The 27662-nt window shown below is 41.5% G+C and overlaps 1 protein-coding gene across 5 annotated transcripts in view; it reads left to right on the top strand.

Annotated features, from left to right (window-relative positions):
- The window catches only part of GOLIM4 (golgi integral membrane protein 4), a 34152-nt gene extending 13944 nt beyond the window's left edge, over positions 1–20208 (top strand). The window contains exons 2-16 of one of the 5 annotated variants that reach the window (XM_026854749.1): positions 1179–1253; positions 2484–2533; positions 3276–3329; positions 3847–3997; positions 5766–5848; positions 6420–6503; positions 9388–9555; positions 10392–10724; positions 11912–12150; positions 13350–13429; positions 13922–14034; positions 15226–15393; positions 16100–16168; positions 17865–17945; positions 18288–20208. In XM_026854749.1, the coding sequence (XP_026710550.1) occupies positions 1179–1253; positions 2484–2533; positions 3276–3329; positions 3847–3997; positions 5766–5848; positions 6420–6503; positions 9388–9555; positions 10392–10724; positions 11912–12150; positions 13350–13429; positions 13922–14034; positions 15226–15393; positions 16100–16168; positions 17865–17945; positions 18288–18446 (1907 nt within the window). In that variant the 3' untranslated portion in view covers positions 18447–20208. The remainder of the gene's footprint in view (positions 1–1178; positions 1254–2483; positions 2534–3275; positions 3330–3846; positions 3998–5765; positions 5849–6419; positions 6504–9387; positions 9556–10391; positions 10725–11911; positions 12151–13349; positions 13430–13921; positions 14035–15225; positions 15394–16099; positions 16169–17864; positions 17946–18287) is intronic. The other 4 variants (XM_026854751.1, XM_026854750.1, XM_026854752.1 and 1 more) reach the window with 4 other exon arrangements.
- Positions 20209–27662: the final 7454 nt, after the last annotated feature.

Genomic DNA, 27662 nt, shown 5'->3' with positions numbered 1-27662 from the left:
AAACCCACATGCTTTTTTTTTTTTTTTTTGTAGTCAGTGACCCTGCTGGAGGGGACAGTGACACACTGTATGACTACAGTTACCTGGTGATTGAGGATGATGTTGGGTTGTACTGTGAGTGGTGCCCCTAAAACCTCAGCTTGTTGCTGTTTGGCTGAAACGCTGCATGCAAACTAATTCTTCATTCATCTCTAGACTACCGTGTGGCTATTTTGACTCAACAAAAATGCATAAGTGGATTTAAAAATCAGTGAAGGTTTTTTTTCTCTCAAACTGGAGTGATCCCAGACGAGCACTCCCTGCCCTAGTCTTACAGAAAAGCACCGGGTTTAGCTTCATACTTCCTCTGTCCTGCCCTTCAGATGGTTTCTTTTGTCCTTCCTGCCTTATCTCTTTCACTGGGGGGGTGAAAAACCCCTCAAAACCCCCAGATCCTCCTCAGATTATATGGCTATTGCAAGTACAGGCTGCTTTACGGTATGTATACTTGATGTCAGCACATGCTTACGTAGACGTGTAGGACATTATACCTAAGCATTTAATTGTGTGGGCTGTGGTGTAAAAGGATACTGTTATCCAGGCTTTACAAAAAAGAAGGTCACAGAATAACGGAGTTGTCCAAGTTTCTGGAAGAATTTAGGAATGGATCTCGGGTTCTCCATGTCTCAGCCTAAGCAGCCTGTAGTGCAGTGCTGCCCCTTTCTAAGCCGTCCTGCTCTTGAGCATCTCTCTTCCCTCCTTGTGACGATGTGTTTGCTGCAAGGATTTACTCTGGCAGGGAGGTTGTCCTGCTTTATTTCCTTGTCTCTGTACAAACAAGGCAGGAGAGAAGGAAAGCATGGGAAAACGTGTTCCTGCACACCTAATAGGGAAAGAGGATTTGGTAGCTTTCACATAGATCCACCAGAGCTCACTGTCTCCCTAAGCACTTAAATGATTATCCCATACTATGCTTATGCAATGGAAAGAACCCAGAATTCAGGATCAATAAAGCGTAGAAAAAAAGAAAAAAAGTTACTGTCCCAAATGATACAAACAGTCCTTTATCATATGACCTCATTCCACTTGAATTTTTCTGGTACGTTTTGTGCCAGTGCTCTCTAGGTGTGCTGGGGGTGAATGGTGTTTTTTGTAATATTACTTTTAAAATGAATTTTGTACAAAATTTCTCTTTTCAGTTGTATATGAGCACAGGTCAAGATTAGAAAAGTCATTACAAAAGGAAAGGCTTGAACATAAGAAAGCGAAAGAAGGTAATAATATGCTTTTCCCTTTGACATTTAAGATAATTTGGTTGTTTTAGAAAGTAACTTCAGATGTATTTTGTTCAATTTTAAATGAGTTACCAATGTATAACGCATTAGCAGGACCACCTTGGCAGATCTGTTGTGGTCTTATTGGTACATCTTCTTAATTTACTTATTTTTTTAAATCTATTTTTTTTAAAAAAAGTAATCACCTTTTTTAGCACTGTTTACAGTTCACTACAACATGGCATATTATACACAGCAAATATGTGTATATTGATATACGTAAACCTAACACGTAGGTGGATTATGGGCATGTGTAAATTCTGTTCCACCATGCGGAAAATTTAACCTGTACCAAAAACATGGGATGTTTTCCTGTGTTCTGCCAATGTGAAATTAGACTCTGAATCAGTGCTTTTACACATGCTTAAGGGTAAACACATGCTTACCTACATTTTTTCTGATTAAAAGTTAAGTTCTAGGTGCATGTGAAGGGGAAATGTTGGCACACCTCCATGAGATTTCAGCAGAACGCAATACTCTGAGTTTTCTCTAAGGTTTTTATTGTTTTAAATTAACTACAATTTTCAGATGAAAGGCTGTATTCCTCCTAAAACTGAGGACTCGGCTGCTGAATTAAAACGACTTTAGCAAAGATTAAGAACGTTTAAGAAACTATTTTTACCGTGCAGCTCTTGATAGCTTTCTGGTGCCATCTAGTGTAGAGCTGTCCCATTGCTATGCAAAGGTAAGTTGGCATTTTTAAATCCTGAAAAGGGGATCAAGGAACAAAAGGGGAAATTTTTGTTGTATTTAAACTTAGTCTAGACTTTCATGCTTCTTAAAGGACATATTTTTTTTATCCTAATACAAGAATGCACAACTTTAAAATGTCCTTTTCCTTTTGAATGATGCTACTGGGCCTCTACTGAGAGAGTTAATGTGACAGATTTAATTACCCATCTGTAGTCTTAAACCTGTACCCCTTATATCTCACACTAAGATATGAAACTTTTTAATGAAAATATTTTGTCAAATTTGAGCATTTTTGTTAAGTTTTCTGTAGGTTTTTTTAAGATCTTCTGGAAAATTACAACTTCATAATTATTCGGCTCTTAAGAGAATTTATGTATGCAACAGTTATGTTATTTAAATACCCAGTTATGCTATTTAAGTACAGATTCCAATCCTCCTGGGTTTTTTTTCATCGATATTTTCCCTTTTATGTTGTAGATTTTCTTGTTTATAAACTAGAAGCACAGGAAACACTAAATAAAGGAAGGGTAAGTCATCATTCCTAGTACAAGTTTTTAATAGTTGATTCTATTTGTGTTGCAACAAAAAGGAAATGCTTTGCAATTATAACTGTTCAAAGAGGTCTCTCAAAATACTAATTGAAAGAGTGCTCGCATATTCAATTTCTACTCTGCATTTGTAAGTGCATTGCAGTTCCCAATTATCTGAGCTGTAACAGGAGATCCTCATAGCTTTCCAGAAAATTAATGTATAAAATACTGGCCTGTGTATATTTTGGTAGTTCAAACGTAATGTTGCCATTTTTAAAGGGAGGGGGGAATAATAAGGCATTAGAAATCTTTTTGTAGCTTAGTCCACAGGGCAAAGGGCAGTGACAATTTTGTAACACACGGTCTTTGAACCGCAAGGTATAAAAACATCCAGAAACTTTGTTTTATATACCGAGTGCTAGAAGGAAAGCTGTATCTGGCAAAGGACCCAGCGACCTGTAGAGAACTCTTTATAAAAAGTGAGTAGATTAGGATTTTATGGCTACTTCATGTTGAAACTGAGGAGCAGTTTGTGAGCTGAGTAACCTAAGTTAAAACACATTGTTGGTGCAGTAAGTGCAAAGTATATACACTTGCTGTGTCCCAAAGCAGGTTGAGAGATTAATTTGTCTCCTGGGGAGTTATGTCCCTGGGCTTGTGACTCCTGAATAATTGCATGTATGGAGGTTAGAGGAATGACAGTATTGTTGTGTTTAACACCAGCACTTTCATTTTACAGCAAGACTCAAATAGCCGGTACAGTGCTCTGAGTGTACAACACCAGATGTTGAAGGTAGGTAACTGGGATACCCGGGTTCACAGGACACTGGTATTCTGCTGTGCCAGGGAAATGTGGCCACACTGGCTTCTGGTAATTTGCTCCAGAACGTCAGTACATCGACGGTGCCTTCCTTGTGCAACAGTACTGCTAAAAGATGATTTACTGCAGTTTTTCCTAGTCAGGCTTTCCAGTGGGTAATTTAATCTTATCAAATGCAATTGCTTGTATGGAATGCTGATTTATCAGACTTTACATAGCTTGGCATGTAAGGAATTTCTTAAACACATTCAGCAGCTCCCAACGGGACAGTGCCAGTGCAGGGTGAGGTGACGTAGCCCTAGAACAGGAGACTGCTCATCACAGAGATCATTTTGTGTTTGAAAGGAGCTGCAATATGCATGCTTTGAATAATAAACTTCTTGTTATGAATGCTTCCTATTCATCTGGACTTACTTAACAAATTGCCAAAGACAATATTAGCCAGATATGCAGATACAGAACTGTTCCAGTGTCCAATTTGGTATTGCAGAGTCAACATGAAGAACTAAAGAAACAGCATGCTGACCTTGAGGAAGATCACCGAAAACAAGGAGAAGAGTTTAGCAGAACGTTCAGTGATCACAAGGAGCGATACTTACAACTGCAGCAGGAAAAAGAACAGGAGATCTCTAAGCTGAAGGGTATATGCAACCTGTATCTGGGTGCCTGTATTAAAATGTGTATTTGGCATTGTGCTCTGTGTGATGTGAGACAGAAAGGCATTGTCTGTGTTGTCACTAACAGGTCATTTATACGTCTTATCCCTCCTGATAACTTACATTTTCTTGATGATTTTCTGTAGTCTTTTTTCTGAAATCACGTGTGCTTTGTGTTTGTATCTAGATTAGAGAAGCAGTAAGAAACACAGCACTTAGAACCCTATCAAGTGTCACAGGATGGTTTATCCAGTCTTTCATTTTTAGTTCTATAACTTGTGTAAACCTGGAAAAATAGATTTGCCTCTTTGCCTTTCATTTACAAAAAAGGGGAATCTAAGAATTTTTATCACTTCTATCAGATATTTAATTGTGCCTCTTTATGAAGTGACTTTACATACAGTTTAGACCTCATTTTCTCACATGTATCAGCTTCTCTGAAACCTGTTGCACCTGTATACTTGGATGACAAAGTATTCATTTTTTACTCTTGGCATCCAGTATCCTATTAAAGAGATTCTTCACAGTTTGCAGACCTCTCCAGTCACAGAATCACAGGATGGTTTGGGTTGGAAGGGACCTTTAAAGGTGGTCTTATCCAACCCCGTACCCTGGTCAGGGCCACCTTCCACTAGCCCAGGTTGCCCAAAGCCCCGTCCAACCTGGCCTTGAACCCTTCCAGGGAGGGGGCAGCCACAGCTCTGGGCAGCCTGTGCCAGGGCCTCACCCCCCTCACAGGGGAGAATTTCTGCCTTAGATCTCATCTAAATCTCCCCTCTGTCAGTTTAAAACCGTCAGCCCTCATCCTATCCCTCCCCCCCTGATGACGAGTCCCTCCCTCCTTTCCCGCAGCCCCTTTCAGCCCTGGGAGGCCGCTCTAAGGTCTCCCCGAAGCCTTCTCTTCCCCAGCTGAACCCCCCCAACTCTCTCAGCCTGTCCTCACAGGGGGTGCTCCAGCCTCCTGATCATCTTCATGGCCCTAATTACACAATTGCACAGAACAAAAGGATGAGGCTTTCCTCATCACGGGCCTTCAGCCACTTTCTGCCATGTGTCACTTACACATGAGATGGTTTTGGAGCTGTCTGCAGTTTTGTCTGCACAGTATTTTGCAGGCAGAGGCTGTGTTTATTAGTTCTGCCTTGGCACCACACCAGTGAAGTCATACAGCTAGCTCTTCGACCGAGCTGGATTGCAGCCTAGCAGCTTGGAGTGTGGGAAGAGCTTGCCTGTGTCTGCTTGCAATGTTCCACATCAATATAATGTAAGAAGTGGGAAGAGAAGCCCCTCTCCCCGGTCCCAGAATGTAAAGCTTTTTATGTATGCTGGCCATCTGGGCACCTCTTCCAAAAGAATAGCTTAGTCCTACGACATAAAATTCTCACTCGCCAGATGCGATGTGGGGGAAGAGAGGAGAGTGGCTTCCTCCCTGTCTTTTAAAGATTCAGATTACCATAGCGAATTTGGCTGTCTGCAGTCCCCAGCAGGAACAGCAATGCATAATTCCAGTTGCAGACTGGATGTGCTAATATAAAATTTAACCAAATTTTACAATTTTCTGTTTGAAAATGTAAAACTTTTTATAGGACAGGGGAGAGATGTAACGTAAATAAACCATACAATTGCTCTAATCTGTTTTTACTATAGCAGTTGTGTAGGATTTTGTGTAGTTTGTGTTATAATCTTAATTTTGGTGCTTAATCTAGTATTATAAACCTGAGTTTAAATTCTGGGTGTCATTTCTTTTGAACAGAATCCCTGTATAATTTACGGGAAGAGAACCGACAGTTGAGAAAAGCTCACCAAGACATTCACACCCAGCTACAAGATGTCAAGGTAGGCTTTGCTTTGAGGAAAACTTTCAAGACCATTAGGAAAAAGAAAAATGTTCCCAAGTTTTAACAAGCCAGAAATGGGCTATGCTAAAGACTTGTAATTTCTGTTCTGTGGCAAAAAGGAGAGGAATATGGCTGAACGAGATTTCTTTTGCCACCTGCACTTTAGGTACATGCTAATTTTTTAAAAAAATGAGGAAGAGAAAGTATTTAGTTTAGAAATTGGAACTGGAAATTTGATTTTGCAAGTTAGGAATTGTGGTTTGGCAGACTAAGTTTGCTGAAATCAATGTTTTCAGGCTCTATTGTTTTTTAAACGTTCATCAACGTCTACTCCAATTTCTAATCTTTAATTACACAAATCCTGGCCTCCAAATTTTCTTTCCTGGTGTGCTCGCTTTCTCTGTTTAATATGCATTCTGTGTTGAATAAATAAATGCTGTCATTCCAATTCAGGATTTGCTTTTAGAAATAAAATGAATTATCTTCCTAGTTCGAAATCCCCCAGGCTACCTACTTTACTTTTAGAATGAACTTTATGTGAAATATGTAACGTTCTTCTTTTTGTGTAGCAACAGCATAAGAACTTACTCTCCCAACACAACCAGCTTGTAGTGACATTGGAAGACCACAAGAGTGCACTAGCTGCTGCACAGGTCAGAAAGGAAAGCAGCTTCTACTAGCTCTAACCTTCCTGAAACTTGTTTCTCCTAGTTCAGCTGACTGTCCTGTTATGCATGGAGCCTTTCGCATGGGGAATTCGCAGTTAGCACCACGCTGCACACTGCAGGGAAATGCATGAGTTAAAGGGTTCTGCTCTTCAGAAGCAGCTGCCACAAATCATAGGGCTGTTGGAAAATGAAAAGCTGTATGATAGGCCCAAGAATGCATGTATTACTGATCAGAAGAGTATCTCTGCTTCCGTGAGAGCTGTCAAATACCTTTCTCTGTCTTCTCTGATAGAAATCCTATTAGCTAAACATCCCACACTCTGACATTCACATGTATCACTTATAAAGATGCTGGTGTACTCTGAAATGGCTTTTTGTGTCTGACAGGAAGGTTTATAAGGCTATATGCATCAGTTCAACAGAGGTAGAGTATATATGGAGGAATGTAAACTCCAGGTGGAACTTATATTATTTAAAAAGAAAGCATTACCTTTCTTAAAATGTCATTTTCAAGTGAACTAGCACAAACTTTGCTAGATTATCAGAGATTCAGTCAGCTGTACCAGAACAAGCTGTGTAGGCCACAGGGAGTCTGAAAGTAGGAGTGATGTTAGAGCAGAGGAAGACTATTGGTGAAAGATCAGAGGGAAAGGCAATGAGGCAGTGGGAAGTTATTTTTATTCCTGACTAATTTTCTTCATTTAAGTATTTTCATGGTCCATAAAAATCATTAGCAGTATTAAAAGCACTGGATCTTTTTTTTTTTTCTCCCAGTTCTGCTTGTTGTGCATGTCAGTACACGTAGGTATTAAAAAAATAGGGAAAGACCAAGAAAGTCCCTCATATACTAAATATATGAAGAATCTTAATTTCCAGTACTGAAATACCCTGGCAGGTAATTTTAAGCTCTTCTCCCACTGGCCACGTTAGCTACTTAGTATGTATTTGCTACCATCTGAAATTCCACAAGGGCAGATGTAGGGTCTGATTTAAGGTTGACCAAATCCAAAGGGAAGCTCCATATACTTCTCCTGGCTTTGATTCAGTTCTTTAATTAGAAAACCTGTGTCACAAAAAGCCTTTCTATCTGCAATCAGAATGTGGCATTTATCAGATGGAGAACCTCTTCTTCAAGACAAGGCTCTGCACATTTTTTCAGAACAGAAGGTATTTAGTTCCATAGTTTCTCCTGCAAACCAGCTGCAGAAAGTTCACAAGGGATTCCTGCTTAGAAACACAGCTCGATAAACGACCCCTCTATTTCTAAGTGTATTCTAGACATTAAATATCAGTAGTCAATACTGCACTAATGAATTTGTGACCTGAATCTTTAAGGCATTGTAATATTTGTGCTTTTCAGTAGCTCAAACAGCCAGACAGATTCATTATATATTTTTATAAACCCTGTCTTTCTGCCAGTATTAATACCTTTGAAGCTGTGGCCTGGAATCACCATGTTCAGCTTAGTGACTCCTGCAGCAGAATGGAGTACTTGAATTCTGATCTGGGCGTGCACTTTTTAAATATCCTAGTGTATTGGTCTGTCTGCATGGTCAGTGAGTGGGGAAAAAAAAATTCAGACGCCTGCTTATTAGTCTTATATTAAATAAATACTATTTTTTCCTCGTAAAATTTCTTATTGGACTCTCCAGCAGTTAATCAGGAAGCAGAAGTATCCCTCTGGAATGACAAGAGTAATTACTGTGCATTCTGCTTTGCTTTTAGGCCCGTCTGTTTTAATGGATGCCATAGTCTTTTGAAGATGCTTCGAGGTGCGTCTGGCTTTGGAGCTGTTATGCATTGCATCATGTCAATCTGTAGCACTGTGGATATTGTTTTGTATGAGTATTATGCATTGTACATCAATGCATCATGCCTGTCTGCTGTACTATTGATTGCTATGATACCACATAACACACCAAGTGACATACACGGTCACTGAGTGGAAACTGTAGCCAGCTTTTAACCTGAATTTCAAAAAGGATTATGAAATGCACCTCTGACTTCAAAATGGGTAGTAATCACACCCACCACCTCCACTGGAGCAACAGAGAAACCCTCTTGTGGGGCACCACCTTTTGTATATGCAGCTGGCCAGCTTTTATAAATCCTGCCCATCTCAAAAATTTTACTTTACAAGATAATCTCTCTTGTACATCTGCTGTATAGACAGGGACTGGTGTACCAGCCAGTCTGGATGTGCACATACTGGGCTTTAAAGCTCTTTGAAAGTATCCTGATATTGTACAAAGTTAAATAGCAAATCAAATTACCACATTGTACTGTTGCATTTCAGGAAGACTTTAGAAATTTACATTTTCTCTTCTTTTTCGTCTTTTTTTTTTCCCCTTGTTCTTCACCAGTGCTGTACTGTGACTTTCTTTGCCTCCGTTCTCTGTACGTTCACTGTTGTCTTGTATAACACCTGTCTAAATGTGGAGGATTTGGCATATTCATGACATATATATATTAAAACTACTGTTGCTGAAAGAACTGCACTTCCTTCTACCAGTAAAGGAGAAGTTGTGGTTCTATTTTCCTCACTTTAGTCTGCCAGGAAAACTGCATCATCCCCTTTTGACAATTCTCCTGCTTGGCATGAAGGAAACAAATCTTTGTCTTTGTTCCACGGAGATTTTTCTAATATATTTTGTATGCATGTGCACTTTGGCTGAAAAGATCATGATGAATCAATGTTATTTAGTGTGTGGAAACAACCAATTTTAAAATCTCCTGTCCCTCCTCCTCCCTGGTATTTGCTCTAATGTGAATATTGAGTCTTTCTACCATGTGTCTTCCCAGCAAGTTTACTCCAAGGTGACTATGTTTTATTAAGAAATTGATTTGAACATTAATGTGTTGACTTTAGTCTCAGGTGGAGGAATACAAACAGCTGAAGGACACGCTCAACAAAATGCCAAGTTTCCGACAGCCTGATAAGATAGAACAACCAAATGAGCAATCAGAGGTGCGAGCACCATCTCCCCACAGTGACTTCCCGACGCACCACGAAGCTGTGGCTGAGGAGCATAAGGAGGTACAAAGTATTGAGTGGCTACAGACACTACAGGAAATGGTTCTTATTCAGCAAAATACTAGCGATGTGCTTAACTTCTGTTGGAAGTGTATGTTTCATTGTACGTGTTCGTCAGTTCTTGAGTAAAGTAGTAAGAAACCGTTTAATCTTATAGAGGAGTAGAAAAATATTTTCATGATGACCTTTTCTCACAGGGCTGTAAATGTACTTAGAACTGGTTTATGCAAGCTGTTTTAAGAAGTTGCTAAAAATCTTAGGTTTTTGAATATAAGTGGTGTCTAAAATGTAGGTGTCTAAAATGTAGGTATCTCCTGTGTTACAGAAAAGCTTTAACAAGTCCTGAAGAAAATTGTCTATTCACGTGTTTTATAAGTTTCAGTGGCACGCTTAAGTCAGTATATTTAAAAATGGTGCACTGTCCGATGTTCAAAAAGAAAAAAAGTGGTTAAAGTCTAGAAGTTACAATATCAGTTGTGGATTTGTTTTACAAGAGTTCTTGGCCAGCAGAACCTATAGGAAATAAAAATACAAAGCTTCCTCTGTAGATACAGAATTGTATTTGTAATTGTAATTTTCCCACCTCAGATAAAATGAGGTTTAACCTACTTCAAGATGTAACTGTCCAACACCTTGCGTAGCTGCCCAGAGCCAAGAACCAGGTATTGATACCATTTGCCAGGGGGGTTGGCTTGTTCCAGAGCAGGCATTTGGCTCTCCTGACTGCAGCTTCATTGCTGCACGCTGGAATAAAGGCATCCATCTCTGGTCCTTGGCTCTCTTGAAAACAGGAAATCCATAATATCTTGTGCACGCATAATTTTGTGTATGTTTTGCAGAATGAGAAGCCAAAAGAGAGAGAAGAAATAAATACCCAGGAAAAAGATGATAGAGCTGAGCTTTTTCATCTGCAAAGAAGGGCTAATAAGGGCCAGCATGCCAAAGAACTAAATATTCAGGAGCAACAAGAAGCTGGAGAGGATGATGAGCAACGTGTTGATCAAGTTGAAGAGGAACGAAAAAAAGAACTTGAAGAGGAAGAAATGGAGCAGGCGGGTCAGCCTGAGCACCTGGAAGAGGAACAGGATCAAGTGCCAGAAGAGCATGAATGGAAAAAGCAGGAACAGAAAGAAGAAGAAACCAACATGTTGGGTGATCACCTTCATTCAGAGGTATGGAGCTCTTTTCTATGGATTGATTAGGTTTGCTGTTTAAAGGGAGTCATCTCTTATCATTGCTGGCCCTGTATTGCACTCGCCTATTTCTAGATAAAATCAAAATCAAATAGAAAATTTGGGATTCAGAGCACTCAGATGCATAGGATTCAGGCTCAACTTCAGCACACACATACTACAGCACTTGCCAAATGCAGCTTAATGAACATTAATTCTGCTGATAAAAAGCAACAGATGGAAAGAAAGAGCAGCCAGGTCAAATCCCATCTCTTACTTTAAATTTGAAGGCCCGTGGTAGCTGATGGGAAGAAGATAGAATGAGACTTATCTTCAGCACTTTGATGGAGAGCTGTCCTGTCTTACTAATTTGATGCATCTCAGCAAATTGCAGTGTGCTTCCTTGTCAGATTTACCTACCTTCTGTAAATACATTTCCATCTAAATGCTCGCTGTCGTTTGACAGGAAATTTAATCTGCAAGATGAACGTGACTAAAATAGCCAGGGGAAATCAGTGCACAGCAGTGGCAAGTCTTGCTCTAAATAAAACCAGCAAATCCTGGATTTACATTCTAGATTGGATCTCCATTGGAAAATACATGTTACTGATCTCACGTTAGGCTTTGCAAACACTTGCTCTCCTAGCAGAGTAACTGTCACTCCGGTGTGATGAGAAGCTGTTGCTGGGGAGGTGCAGTGGATTAGAACAGCAGCAGTAGGTTAAACTGGGAAATGGGAGTTAAAGTTACTGCTGACTGTAAAAAATGGGCAGTGACTCACTTAAGGCTCAAAGCAACCCCTGCTGAAATTAGCAGTTAAATCAATGGAAGCATATTTGTTGTCTTCATTGTCAGCCATCAAAACTTCTTTTACTGGTAATATGTTAGGGGGGGAGGAGGGGGGAGGTGTTATTATTATTGATGTCCAAGAAAAACATGGCTTCCCCCAGCCCATTTTCTCTTTTTTCCTTCCCCGTGTCTTCCACAAACACCCCAACGCTTCCAGTCTGTGTTCAGAAAAAATAATTAAAACTTAAGCTGAGACAAGAAAACTCTAAATAACTTTTCTGTAATTTTGCCTATTGCATGTAGCATCTGCATAATTTTCCCTCGTCACAGGTTTCTGCGTGCTTGCATCTGATCATTGAAATTATGATTAATCTATGACTAACACATTTCTTTGACAGATAACATCAGCAAAAGCTGTAACAAACAGGCATAAGCCAGCTTATCAACAACAACTAGAGCAGCAGCATCTTGCAGCCCAAAGAGCAGAGGAAGCCAATCAGCTCCGAGAACATCAGGAGTCACTACACCAGCAGAGACTGCGAGGACAGCTTTTACGACAGCAGCAGCTTCAAGAAAAAGAGCTTCAGCTGCAAAAGCAGGCAGAACAAGGAGAAAAACTCTATAAAAACCGGCTGAGGTTAAATTCTTTTACGTGAGCTTGTCATGGTCTGTGCCCTAGGTTTTATGGCTCCCACCATACCACCTCTGAAAAGAGGCTTGTTTAATGCTATAAACCTAGACTCCCAGAAACTAAATTCAGTGAGCCTCGTCTTCTTCATTCCAAGGATAAATCTGATTGCTATGTTGAGGGTGGTGTTTTTTTCCTACTTTTTTCTTTCTTTTACTATGGAAGCCTCTGAAGTCTGGAGTAATGAGTGCACACTGCCATTCAGTCTTGGGAGAGGTTAGGGGCTTCCAGACCTTGTCTTAAAACTTGCTTTAAATTAGTCATTATGTTCTGCAATTAGGATCTTGTACTACTGAGGAGCTCTGGTATCAGATGTGCATTAAATACCTAAGCTAAAGTTCCTATTAAATGTGAGATTTTAAGTAATTCCGTGAAGACTTTCTAGACAAGAGTGACTAGCATTATTTGCACTGTAGAGACAAAATCATGATTTTGGGATAAACCAACACCCTGTTGGTGTCATAAAGTTATTGTGAATGCAGTTATATTAATGATACTGTAGCTTCTACATGCCTTTCACCCTCCCTGCCATGTTTCCTTATACTTCTGCTTACTTGAAAATTATTAGTGACAATTTTTTGTCTCTTGGAATCTTAAGCCCATTGAACTTTCTTTGCTGAAAGTTTGAAATATTGATTATTAACTTGACCCGTGTTCTAAAAGGATTTGGGTATGAGAGAACCTTTCATAATTTGTTATCAAAACATTCAGTCCTGCAAGAGCACAGTTTACACAAGTAAACCCCTTTCAAGATGACAGCTAAAACTGCTTATTCAACAGAATAACTGATCCATGTAGTCTCTTTCAGACCCTTTATCTGAGAGGTTCTTTGCTTCCAGTTCATAGTATTTGTGCTTTGATTATGGAATATACTAGCTTAGGAGTTTGGAAAATACAAGGCAGATCCCATTGATAAATATAGAAAAACAGAAGTTAGTGTAGTAGGACAAGAAAGTCTTTGTTCTATAAAGTTTTATCTTCTTTCAGGAAAGGTTGTGTGAAAAAAATATTAGGTAATAGAAAGCTAAGCTGGAACCCATTCTGACAGGAGCTGGGAGAGGCAGAGAGGCAGTAGGATGGTTTGTTTATTAAAGCAAACCCACACTTTTTTGAAACTGAAATGATGTATTTGCCTTTAATTTTCTCAGCCAACAGGCTCATTACGATACCATGGACCATGATATTGTACAAGGGGAAGAGCAGCAAGGTGTTCAAGAAGAGGAAGGAGGTAAGACAAAATATATGTCCCTACTATGTTCACAGGTTCCCTGTGTACTGCCTTTCATGTGAGATTTTAATATTCATTTCATATCCAGTTTGGATTCAAGTTGAAATATAAACTTGCAATTTAAAAGCAGAAGCTCAGATAACACTGGCTGAAATGACTGAGTGAAATACAGGAATTACTGAAGATAATATCCCCATTCCTGAAAGGAGAAGTGTCCTTTTGATTGAGCTACTAGGATAGGGCTTTGTGGATCTTGGTTACATTCCTGGCTCTGCCTGTGATTTTGTGTGATCTCTTCAAATTATATAATCTGTCAGTGTTGGTTTCCTACTAGCACTAAAACAATTCCATTAGCACTATCTGTTTGGGTAAGCTCTTTAGGTAAAGGCTGCCTACTGCTAAAAGCACGTGTGGAAGCTAGTGTAAAGGAGACTCTTAAAAAGGCTAATTAGAAACTGCTGTAATACTATAATAATATCAAAAATTTGTCAGCTTATGAACGTGACAACCAGCACCAGGATGAAGGTGAAGATGATGATCAAAATAATGCAAATGAACAGCAAGAACCAGAACATCAAGTAGAAAATCAGCAGGCTGATGAATCAGTGAGTATGAATTAAGATGCTATGGATAGCAATCGGTACTGAAGTGAAAACCCAGAAGTCTCATCTGACATAATTGCGTGTTACAGAAATAAGATGAACCAGAGGTCTGCTAGGAAGACAAGTTTGACAGTTTAAAACTACATCTAAGATCTATTTAAAGTTGTCCTTACTGGTTTGGGAAGAAATCAAAAAAAGCTTCCTTGTTGGGAGCAAGTTGCTTTTCTGCATTCCTTTGATCTGTGCTTTAGGTGGAATAAAGGATTTGGACTTAGTAGGGACATGAACAGGTAAATTTGGATTTAAAAAAAAAAAAAAATAACAGGAGTAACTCATTGGTGGTCAGTCAGAAAGGGGTGATGGTATTTTTCGTGCTATCAGTAGTTCAGAGGGTAAGAGCCAACTCGATAGCCACTGAAACCAGCTGGAGTCAGTACAGAAGTGTGAGATCTTGAAAGCAGACATACCTCAGCACTGAACACAGCCGTGACGTGGGTTGCACAGAGATCTGGATGCAGGAGGTTCAGCCCCGTGCCTTCCCTCAAAGTTCCATCTTACCTGGTGTTGTGGAACATCAAGTGTTTCATCTTTACTCCCCTCCCCCTCAGCAAATTAAGGTGTATAGTAAATATTTCTAAAGGATCTTTAACATGTCAGCTATAAAGATATCAGAAATGCTTTTACTGAATGATAGCTAGAAGGAAAATGCTGAATAGCAAAGTATGATGAAAAGTGAGTGTTGCTTCCTTTTGTTTTATTATAGACAAGATCAATATTGCAGGACAGACTGGTACTGAAAGATCACATCAGCTCTTTTGAGCCATGAGCATCTAAACTCTGATCTCTCTTCACTTGGTCTTATCAGGCATTGCCAGTTGTCAGATAGTAAACAAAAGGAATTCAGCAGCCTGTGTGAAATAAGTCATCGGATTCCATGGGGATTTTAGCAGACAGAGACCCATCCTGCAGGTCTGGGTTCAGTGCTGAAGTACCTTTTTTTTTTCAGGAACAGACACTTCTGTAGTGGCTGGGGTTTGGTCTAGTGACCCCCGAGGCCTGTCGAGAGATTCCAGCTGGTTTCAGCGGGTATGGAGTTGGCTCTAAGGTAGCTCATGCTAGAGTAGCTTTCAAATGAAGCGAAATTTGACTGTGAGATAAAAATACATATTTAACATTCACTTCTGAAAATTACAGAAGGCAGCCATGGAAGATGTGAATCCTGCTGATGACCCCAACAATCAGGGAGAAGATGAATTTGAGGAAGCTGAGCAAGAAAGAGAAGAAAATCTACCAGATGAAAATGAAAAGCACAAGCAAACCAGTCAGAAACAAGGACATCCAGGAATGGAAGAGCACCTAGTGGTCAGTAAAGGGAAAGGAAGGTCTGTAGGGCCTCTTTAAGGACAGTGTGGCACAGCTTGGTGAGAGAACACTCAATTTTGCTTTTTAAAGATCTCTTTTAAGCCATATATGACACGTGCAGGTAAAAGTGTGGAATTACTCCTAGCGCTGCACTGGTCTGTCTCTCATCACTGGCTCCACTCAGCGAGGTTCTGTAGTCTTGTAGTTCAGGCCCCTGTATTTACCAGGCCCCGCAAGGAACACCCCATCGTACAATCCTTGTGTCCCTGCACAGAGCCCTTCGGCTGCTTCCCTGCCACCAGCGCTCAGTCAGCTGCAAGCAGTGTTGTCGCTTGCCTTCTGCAGCCATTCCGGCGAATGCCGCGTGTTTCAACCGTGTTGAAACTCTCAACTCCTCTAGGCAGAGAGAACCTGCATTTTGATGGCGTTGGTCTTTAATGGTGTGAATATTTCATTGTCTTCCTGCTTAGTACAGTAAGCCTTGTTTTATTCTGTGAAGTGATTTTTATTATAATCATTCTGCTGTCATCTGTTTTTTAATTTAGGGCAGTTCTAAATCATGTAGCTAGGCTATCATTGATGCTAATGAACTTCTTATGCTGTTTTTTCTTACTTTAGCTTTACATAAAGTTTTAGTTCCAGAACAAGAAGTTTTAACCTTCTAAAGTTCTATATAGAACTGAATTTTTACATGATCTTTCTGCAGATGGCAGGAAATCCTGACCAGCAGGAAGATAACGTGGATGAACAATACCAGGAAGAGGGAGAAGAGGAGGTAAGGAAACGGACACAAGGCATGTGTGGGCTCAGGTGGCATAGCACCTCTTCCCTTAACATTCAGCGTGGGCGTCTTCCAGAGCTGTAAGATGAACCCAAATCACTTTGACTTTAGGAAACCTTTGCCCTTCCTCTGCTGTCCACTTCTGGACACACTTAGTGTTACTCATGCTTATATGCTGCAATCCATTAGTCTTCATGCAACACAGTATTAATTGTGCAATAATAGAAAAGATGAAGCCATTCACAATGTAAGACAGAGTTGCTGAAAACCTCATTAAGTTTGCCTCTCTAATCACCCACTGCTGTTCTGGGCAAACCACTTCCTTGGCCAGTTACTTATTCTTTAGCTCTGACTTTGATTTATCTGTGCTTCTCCTAAGCAGTCCAGGTTACATAAGCCCCAGCTATTCGTGGAGTCAGTCAGGAAGCTGTTGGCACATTGCTTTGAACTGGAGGAGAAAATGAAGGGAAGGGAATTTTTTTCTTTGTATGTTGAATGGTGTCCTCGTTATGCATGTGCCAGCATAAGCTGCCCTCCAGTTCTTCAATGCAGCCCTAATCGATTGCTGTTTTCTACTTCATTCATAATGATTTACAGAAAGCAATAGAAAGAGCCACTCATTATTCTTTTATGGGGAATGCTTTGTCTAGATTAGCTGGTATGCACTTACAGCTCACCAGTTTAGAATAAAGTTACTTAAATCAAACCAGGTCGTTAGGAACTGGGAATAGTTGGCCTTTGGCAACTCCTCTTTGGCTTACAGGAACTGCTACTGATGTTGGGAAGTCTGTTGCTGCTGCCGAGTGGGAGAGTGTGGGGGCAGGTGCTAGAGGGAGGGAGCCCCGTGGAAAGCTGCAGGTTCATCCTCGCTCTGGGTGGGTGGGTGCAGCCCTGAGGGGCGAGCGCTTCCTGGCCAGCTGAAACAGCTTTTTTTCCATGGGGAGAGCTGTACGGCCTTACAGGAACATCTTGCCCAGCTGGCAGGACGTCATTTGGAGCAGATACTCATAACAGTGTTCTCCAAAAGCAAATCAAGTTTACTTCAGAGTGTGGCTCTTTCAAATTTGCATCTGACCATAAAGGGACGTGGAGGTGAGGGAGAGTGCTGACATCAAAGAAAAGTGATAGATCAAGATTTGAACACCTGGAAACCAGATTCAGTGGGGCTGCCTCTCTCCAAGGATAGAGTTGGAAGAGATAATTCTTTGCTCCCACTCCCCTGTTTGCTATTTGTAGTTTCCAGTTGGTAGAAGGATCGCTCCGCTGCTGGGAAAGCATGGACAGAGTTACCCTTAAACACCGACGTCGCTTCTCAGAACTGAAATAGTTCAGGGAGTCCTCGGGGTGGAAGTGTCTGTAATAACTCTTTGCTGTGTCATGACACTTACTATGAAGGACAAAGAGAAAATAATATATATGTAAGGTTAAAACATGGAATGGAAGTCTAAATGCATTAGCTGATGATGAGAGAGTCTGAAAATTGTGGTTAAAAATGCTCTCAAAGTGAGTTTCCTGATTATTGGGCAGTTGGGGTTTCTTTTCCTCCTTTAACCTCTCCCTGCCCTCTCCTCTTTTTTTTTTTTGAATCTTCGTTCTGTATAAGTGTAGCTGTGAAAATGCATATGCTTATGCCACAGGGCAACTTTTTTAAAGGAAATTAAAATCTACAGAACATCTCTGTGCTTTGTAGATCCAGGAAGATTTGACTGAAGAGAAGAAACGAGAACTGGAACGCAATGCTGAAGAGCCATATGGTGAAAATGATGAAAACGTAAGTACTGTGTAAACCCACAAACTCCGTGACACGATTAAACACTTCACCTAACGGTGATCATGTCACAGTGACATTATATAATAATTGCTGTACCTTGCTTTAGATCATAGACCTTAAAATTTCGTGCTGTCCCAACATCCATTTGCTCATCCTTCTACCCCCACATCCCTTCCTGCTGCCTGGAGGACTGAAAAAAAATCTTTCCCCGTTTCTGTCCATCAGCTCTAAAAACTCCAGCTCAGTCATTTTTCCTTTTCCTTCATATCTCATTGCCCTAAAATAAACTATAAGAAACTGGCAGTTGCACTGAATCTGTTTAATTATTTTTTTTCCAATCAGGCTGATGAAAAGAATAATGGAGGGGCAGATCAAGAGCATGAAATGCAAGAAGAGAACAACCAGAAAGAAGTTCATGAAGAAAATTATGAGGAGGAAGAGGAGGAGGAAGAAGAAGGCAGAGCTGCTGCAGCAAAAACTCGTAGACGAGGGGAGATGTAGTTTTTTTTTTTTTTTTTTTCAGCACACAAATTCCTGTTTTCTTTTTAAAAAGAAAACCCCAACAACTTTTTTAGGATATTTAATTTCCAAAAAAAAAGTTTGTTTTACACTTTTTACTTTTCTATTAGATGCTCTCATACGTTTATATGAATACTGTATTTTGATACTCTAGATTAGGATTTCTTTTCTATTAAAGCTGTACATAAACAGACATCATATAGGTTTAATTTTTTGTAATTCTGGGCATGTTTTATGAAGGCCATTTTGGAATACACTTTCACCTTGTCCAAGTCCGAGATGTTTGGCCTAGTTTCAGGTACATTCAACATCTGAGGGAATACACCTAGTGCCTAAACCCAGCTGCCATTGGTCACTCCACCTCTCTTTGTCTTCTTGACGTGACTTTTAGGACTAAGGGCCGGCCCCACTGCCCATCCAAGGCCTGATCTGTGCCAACTCCTCAGGTTGCAGAGGCCGGGGGGAAGTTTGATCCATTATAATCTCATGAGATTCTTCAAATCCTTGAAGATAAGCACATGCCTAGCTCTTTGCAGGACCAGGCCTTTTAGAGGTGCAGAACAGTTATAAAATATGCAAGATTTACAAGCCTTCAAAGTACAGCCAGGTTAACAGCTGTTAATTTTGGCAGCTGTTTATATACTGTTCAATTATGCATTTATTTTGATGAGCAGACCTAGGTACTTCAATTACATGCACTACATAGCAAGTAATGCAAATGGTGGTATGCTGAGGTGAGATGGGAGCTGGAAACCAATTTCGACTTGAAGATCTGTTTTGCCAAATCAAAACACTACAGCTGTCACATGAATGAAGATTTACAGAAGGAACAATTTTGTTGTCCTAGTTAATATATAAAATATTTGACCAGAGAAACGCAATGATGTTGCCTCAGTGATGTGCTGTATCTTAACTGAGTTGACGTGATTGGTGCAAGATGTTGAACTAAGGCCTTTACCTTCTTTTACTTATTTATTTTTAAGTCTACGCTGGAAGGATTTGCATCCCCTAGTGTGAAAAAAAAAAAAAAAAAGACTAGAGACAAATCCCACAGGAGTTTTTTTGGAACAGCAAACATCTCTAGCACTGCATGCTGAAATATAAGGGGTGGGGTGGGGGGAAACGACACAAAAACTGTGCCTTGGTAGGGTACTATGAACATAACCACAGTGCATGAATATATACAATATTTGTATTGGTACAGACCCTAGTTATTTAATATATGTTAAAAGGAGAGTGGGAATCTGGATTTCCTAGGCTATGCCCCATTGCTGGAAATGAGGCACACAGTAGCTCCCCATGAAAGTGGGTGTTAATATATAAAAGGAAAGGGTTTGGGATTTTTTCCCTTTTTTTTTTAATAATGATGCATAGCAATGTTTTTAGTTTAGCTTTTTATATGAATGTAATTTAATTCCTTTTTCTACTAACGCAATTATATTATGTTTTATAGTTGGTTTCCATTCTTTGCAATTTTCCTTAATGGCCCAGACACAGTGCTTATGTTTCATAGGAATATTTTTGTCAGTGAGTATTTTGGGGTTTCCAGTTATCAAATCAGATTTACCTTATGTATAAAAAAAGTTTACATGATACTGTAAAATGTATAATATGTACATAATCTTCAGAATACAATTATTTTGGTAAATTGGCCTGTATTTTTAATGTCACAGTTGCAGTATTTAATTATTTGAGGCATAATAAGACTTGACTGCAGTCAATAAACTAGAATATAGTTACTGATCTTGCACAAGTGTGGTGGTTTGTCGCAGTTTGCCTAGTGCTGCATTCATCCTCTGTTTTAGCAGAGGACAGTAGAGACTGGCAGAGGGAGGGAGGGAGCTTTAGGGCCAGTTTTAGCCTCTGTCACTTTGCTCTTAAAGGTTTGTTGCACCCGAGGTCTTTCTCCAGCTGAAGCAATAACAACTCTTAACCTCTTGGAGCAAACATGGGGCTGAGGAAGAGGGAGCACCCAGACCCTTTTCCACCCAAGCTTCTCCCCCAGCCAGGAGCAGTTGTCCCCTCTTTGGCCCAGCGCATGGTGCTGGAAGCCACCTTGGGGCCACCCGAGCTCCTCCCTGGCCCTTCGTGTTCTGCTCGGAGCCTCTGTGTGTTCACAGCGTCTCCGATGCTTCAGGGGTTTGTGTTCCTGGGGTACAGCACTGCCTGTGGAGACGTGCAGAACACGGCCCCTCTTCTGCCACACTTAGTGTGCAAAAAGCCACTTCCACCTGCAGGTACAGGCGCTCTACCCGCGCGGCCTCTTAGCACCAAAACAAGCTGCTTCTTACTTCTCTCCACTTTGCTTCAGCGATGAGCTGCCTACAGACGAAACTACAGCGGTGCTGGCGTGTCCTGCTGTTCCCTGTGCCCCGGGCATGGAGCGTGGCTGCGAGCCGGCTTTGACCATCTCCTTTTGTTTGCTGTCAGGCTGCGGGGCTTCACTTGGAGAACTTGTGGCTCCAGCAAGAGTCCAGAGAGACAACAAAACTCTGCCCGGAATGAGAAGCTGCAGAATAAGGGCTCTTATTGTGTGTTGTACGAGCCAGTATTCACAGCGGATGCAATATTTACTTCAGCAACCATAACAAGTTCACATCTAATGCGAATAGGCCAAGAAAGCCCTAATGAAAGCCTGTTCTGTCCTTAATCAAGGGCCTATTCACTTCAGACGAGTTTCTTGACTGAAGATCAACTTTCTGAGTCAGCCTTCAGGCTTGGCTGACAATAGCTGTGTGTAACCTCCACAACACGCGCCAGCCACCGCTCCAGCAACGCCTGGGGGTGCCTTCCCACGACCCGCTGGCCAACGTCGCTCCCTGCCAGCATCGCGGAGCTCAGGTTGGCACGACTCAAAACGCAATTCCTTGCTTCTTCCAATGTTTTTTTTTTGCAAAGGCAAACCCCACAAGACCTTGCACAACTGCCTGCTCTGTAGCTGCTCACCCTAAAGTTACTCTGACCTCTTTGCCTGACACGCGTCACTTAGTGCCAGACCCTGTGGTCCTGTCTGGTAAATGAGCTGATGGTGGGAAGGGGGACCCGCATGGCAGGTCCTCATTGCTATAGGGTGTCTTCTGGGATACAGGGAATGCTGAATGCTTTGCTAAATCAAGAAATTTATGTATTTATGCAAGCTAAAAAAATGGAGATGGCCCACAACTCCGGCCCTGTGGGCATACAGAATGAATGGCAGAGGGAAATGCTCTCTCTCAGCTTTACTGCTCACGGAGTGTGACTCCCAGTGTGATGCTGTGGCAAAGAGGACTAATGAGAGTCTCACATCAACAGATTGGAAGTACAAATTCAAAGGGAAAATTACATCACTTCTGGATTTGGCAGCGGCAAGACAGCTGTTGGTGTACTGTGACCAGGGCTCGCATCCACTCATCAAAATACTGGAGACTGTTCAGGGAACAGGGTGAGAGTGACGGGAAAACTTGGCTTACAGAAAGGAAGTTCACGCTAGTCAGCTCAGGAAAGAAGTGTCGGGGCGACTTGATTGTGGGTTAGAGGCCACAGAGGCAGCCAACTGGTGAGACAGGAGTTCTCAGCCTTCCAGTGAAATTCCAAAGAACATCCCACAATAAAATTCAGGCCAGAAACAAAAAGTGTAAATATTTCATAATGGAGTTAATTAGTCATTGCAGCAATTATTTTAAAGGCTAAGATAAATCCTTATCACTAGACATATTTTAAAAGTCTTTCTAGTCCAGCCCCAGCTTGGGCATCATGAGGTAACTCCTACTACCTATGATGAATTGAAAGGTCAGTCAAGAGGATCATAATACCATGCTCTAGCCATAAAATACATGAAACTATAACACTCAATGCAAAAAATATAACCCAGTGGAATTCATTTTGTAGGTCAGGAAATCCTCCAGCGGACCACATACGATATTATGGCTCCACAACTCACCTCAGTAAAATGCCTGCTCCTTGCCACATTGCCTTTAACAGCTCCGTGTGCATCCGGGAGTCTGAAACCCCTCGCAGGCTGAAGGCCACCGCGCACCGTTACGTGTGGATTTTGTCCAAACCTGAAATGCCAGCATGCTAACTTAAGGCTTGATCTAACCCAAGCTGAAAAGTGACTTAGATAGCTCTACTTTAAAGCAAACATTAGAAAAATTGCTGCGATTAGGAGCGAAACACACAGATACACTTGTCATTGAAGTACAAACTGGTTTCTGACAGGTTTTATCCACTTTTGCTGCAGGTTTTCACGACAAAGGAGCCAAAGAGCACTCATTGCTAAAAACGACCTTCACTCAGCTTTTCAAGTCTGAGCACGTAAAATGTGTTTACTGTGTGCACAGGGCTTCCTCCATGTAGCAGAGTAAGAAATAAATTTATATTGTTACAGCCAAAAACATTTGCAGGGTGAAAGGATGCAAAACCCAAAGCTGCGTATCCAGAGCAAGATAAAGAGTTGCCTTCAGTACACCTGACACATCATCAGCCTTCAAGCAGGTTTCCCTTCCTTTCCACAGTTCTTGCTGGTTCAAATGCAAAATTATTCCTTACCTTATCATCATCATCATCATCATCACTTCTAAATGGAATAAAAGCCCAACTAACTTTGCCATATCTACTAAGAAAGTATTTTAAAATTTTCATTAGAAGTTCAGCATATTAAAGGTATTTATCAGCTTTGTTATAGTCAGGGATTCAGCTGACAAGATTAGCAATGCCTCTACTTGTTCCTACATGCTGAAATGCACAATAGAAAATTCACAGGCATGTTGTTATCATTAACCTATGATCCCTTGAAACACAATCATTGTGCTGTGAGAAATATTTTGTTCTCAAAGCTTCTTCTACCCACAGATCTCAAATTGTTTCAGAAAAAAAAAAAAAAAGTGCTAAACTCTATCGCAGAGAGGCACAGAGGTAAGGCCGCACAAGTGATTGGGAAAAAGTTTTCAAGAGGAAACCTGAGAACAGAGATAACTTTGGGCCTGAGTTTAGCCTGAGTCCTTCTGTACCTTCTGACTGCAATCAGCAACATCCACCTGTATCTTCTGCATGTTTTCAACCATAGAGCAAATGCTTTTATCAGTTCAAAAAATATTTTGCCTTTGACCTGGGTAACAGCCTCAAGCTGCCCAGGGCAGGGTCAGGCTGGCTCTGAGGAAGGATTTCTGTGCAGAAGGGGCTGTTGGGCGTTGGAATGGGCTGCCCAGGGCAGGGGGGAGTCCCCGGGATCCCTGGAGGGGTTGAAGAGTCGGGCTGAGCCAGCGCTGAGGGATCTGGGGGAGTTGGGAACGGTCAGGGGGAGGGTCATGGTTGGGCTGGAGGAGCTGCGAGGGCTTTTCCAACCGAGATGATTCTGTGGGTCTGATCTCTTGCTTTTAGTCTTACAGCCCTTGCTTGTTGAGTTCCCAGCCTCCCTTTGCACCACCTCTGATGTCAGCTAGGGCCTAGGTCTCCTCAGCTCCGTATCTACATTTCAACTGCACGCATTAATGCTCCACCAAAATTCCAGAGGTGGCAAAACTATATTTTCATCGTAAGTGCTATGTATGTCAGCCATGTACGTGACCACAGACAGCATCACAAAATGCCCTGAAGACACTCAGGGTGCCCTCAAAGGCACCACCACAGACCCTCCAGCGAATGGCCGTCAGAGCTGACTGGCTGAAAAAGCTGTTATTTCCATGGAGTTGCTTTTAGTGACTGACACAACTCCCAGCATTTTCATAGCCCTACAGACCTTCACTGGATGCCCACAAACAGCTCTGCTGCTTCAAGTTAGGTGGGAGCTCCCTTCCCAACCAACCACGCCAACACATGAGTGCTGCCTTGCTTCTGTATCTCCAGGTGCTAACTCGCCCATCTCTAGGTGCCACTTACATACAACAGCTGGGAAGTATGATCCTTTCTCCTCCGCGTTTCTTTTATTCCATAAAATAAACCATTGCTAACTGCCACATAACTGCCACAACACGCACGCTCGCCTGCAGATCTGTGGGTAACACTTTCGTTCCTCGCATGCTGACCAAGCACGGGCAGCTCTGCTTCCCTCTTTGGTCACCTCACCTTTGTGATTCCCTGGACGCATTTTATAAGGATGTGCTGCGACGGTGCTTTTTAGGAATGATGCTGCTCTGCTGCAGGAAGAAGCAAACATCTCCCTACATCTGATACTAGAGGAAAAACCAAAGCATTGACTCTTCGATCAGAGGTGCACAACAAGCTGTTCTGTGATTTCTTTATGTTTCTTTGTCCTTTTCCAAGAGGGAGAAGGCAACCATAAGGATGCACTTGCAGAAGATACTTCTGCATAAAGTAAAATTCCACAGCTAAGGACCAGGGCTGAGCTCTTGGTATGCCGCAGGTCAGAGCTTCACCGTCAAGCATGCCACGAGCATTGTGGTAAATAATTACCATTTCCTAAATACGTTTGTAGGAACTCCTCAAGTCTTCAGCATTATGCAGGAGGCTCATGCGATTCATCCTGCCTTCCTCACACAGAGGGTGGGGTCAAAGACTGGAAGATGTCCCGGGTTGGCCCAGCAGTACCCTCTGCTGGGGGCAGCAATGGTGAGGAATGTGGCTCCACAACCTCCCCTTTCTCAAATGAACAAAAATATCTACCGTGTAACCTGCTCCCACGAAGGCGGGATTAGGGGATCTCATGCATCAGAGGTCAAACAAATTGGAGGGTCTGTGCTTACATTAGTATCTCTCTAAAGGCTGCTGGTTTTTATCATGAATTTGCATAAAATCCAATTGAAATATCCCTCTCTTCAACACGGATTTTGATTTACAGCACAAATAAGTTAGCACACTGTCTCCTGAAAGAGCTCATATCCATGTCAAAGGCAACCATTTTACATTTGTCCATGAGGTGCAATTAAGACCTTAACTATGAATTGAAATAGATAAAAAAAGGTGAGTTTTAATGAAAGGTTAAACTTCACAGGGAATTTTATACACTGCCTTATGTCAAGGGAACAAAAAAAGTCCTAGATGGCATTTTGGTAAAGGCAGCATCCTTAATTAACGAATAAATTATATTGTTAGCTGTTCATCAGAACAAAATTGTATAAAAATGAGATCGTGAAGTTAATTCACAAACTCTTTGGGATACATTATTCCACCGGTGTCAATGAGAATGGGAAGACCCGCAGTTTCTCCCTGACCTGTAGAAGAGACAAGCTCAGTCCTTCCTGGCAAGAGCTGCAATGTACCTTTCTAAAGTGGTAACTGTGGTGAATAACCCAGGTCAGCCCTGTGCAAGATACTCCTGACTGCAGAAGCGCTGAGCTGTTTGTGTCCAGCAGATGCTGCAGGCTGGAAGTGAACAGCCCTCCCCGACGATTTTATGGTCATTTACTGTGACAGGTGAGAAATGTGATGGCTCCTATACATTAAGCTGAGATGGTTTATAATACCAAACAGTGTCCTCGCATTGAGACAAACCCTACCTGGATTTAGCTTTACTAATAGTTTTATGCTGTAATGCCAAAGAACAAAATCAATATCTGGGAAGATGCAGAGGGGATCAGAGCCTTCATTTAAAAGTTGGTGCAGCACACAAACGGGTGGTGGACTGTTGCCAGACACCTTGGCACACCTCAGCATGATCTACCGAGAGCAACAGTGGTGCCAATGAAAACTGCTGTAGTTAAGTCACAGCTAAGCAGGGCCCGTGCCAGGAAATTTATATGAAAGAAAGATTAAAGGCGTTTTCTATTTCACCGCAGGAATAACCAACAGGTATTAGAAGTGAACATATGTAAACGCCTATTGCAGCAGCTACACCTCTGAAAGCTTATGAGTGACCTCATGGAAAATGTTGGACACCGCAGTTGTTTTATCAGGCACAAAAGCCAAGCTTAATTCAACACCAGCCGTCACGCTGGGGTGCCACAGGGAACTGGGGGGTATGGAGGGGGTGGGCAGAAGTGGAATAACTGGAGACATAGCCAGGGTTCCTGTGCCAGAAAAGGTGTAGGGATGAAGGACATCAAACCACGTGGCACCAGATTTCACTGGCTCTAGTGTCCACAGAGACATCTGTGTTACAGTGAGATTACACAGGTATCTATCAAGAATAGACAGGTATATGTATTACATTAAGAAACAGTTTGCACTGATTTTCATCTACCTGGACCTGGTGCAAAAGGTGCCTGTAGATGAGCTCGGTTCTGAATTTGCAGCTACTGCCCTTCTTCTGCAATCCCAGTCAGACTTTTATGAATATCTGCAATGTACCGGCCACTTTCACCGAAGAGCAGCAATGTTATGTGGCACAGAAGAAAAAAAACTTTACACAACTTTGGCTTCCAAATGCTCTAGAAGACAAGGAAACGTTTCCCCTTCTCGTTTATCTGGTATGTCAGATGACCATGTTATTGGATCTATTCGCTTGTAAAATTAGAGGTGGTGGTGCAATAACTCCAAACGCTGAGATGTTTCCAATCTCAAGATCAATATTTTGATAGGTTTGAAAACAAATTTGTTGAAAATAATGCTACAATTGAAGAAAGTCTTTGTGGAAGTGTTATAATTCACAATGATAAATGTGCAAAGCCACAAACCATTGTTATTTATGAAAAAAAAAACATTGAGATTTATTCCAGAGGAAGTTTCTTTACAAATTAGAATACTGGATAACATTATGCAGAAGGGCATCAAAAATAATTATTTAGAAAGGAGTTTCATGTTGCTGGTTTTGTATAGAGGATCGTAAACCCTACCAGGAGACATATCCAGCTCTGTGAGCCTGAAATCCAAAAGCCTGAGAGATCCTGTGAGTTATTTGGTGGTTCTGCTACAAAGCAAGGTGACTCAGTGCAAATGTGAGGAAAGAATATGTCATAGCTTCTAGCCTTGCTTCGATTTTCCATATTGATTTTGGCTGTAACGTAATTAGTAGTTCACCAGGTTATTCTGCATAGTGGTTCCACTCTGTCAGACATTCCCCTTAGGGTTTGTCCTCACAGCAAACGTCATTAAATTCACAATTTACCTTAGTGCCCGCTATGTTCCCCATCCAGACAAACCTTCATGTCAAATTGCTTCGGTTAACGTGAAGAACTGCCGGTCTACCACTACTTAAATGTGAGACAGAGCACCATTTTCCTATCCTTTCTCACCCTGCTTTTATTTACACCATTTAAGTTTCCTGGGCTTTCACTTCTTCATATAAATCCCCACGAGTGGCACTGCGATCTCAGGCCTCCCCCC

The sequence above is a fragment of the Athene cunicularia genome, assembly GCF_003259725.1.
Source record: "Athene cunicularia isolate RWA chromosome 9 unlocalized genomic scaffold, athCun1 chr9_part1, whole genome shotgun sequence".
NCBI classification, from domain to species: domain Eukaryota; kingdom Metazoa; phylum Chordata; class Aves; order Strigiformes; family Strigidae; genus Athene; species Athene cunicularia.
Note: the sequence above shows the minus strand (reverse complement) of the source record. Positions and strands in the feature narration are given on the sequence as shown.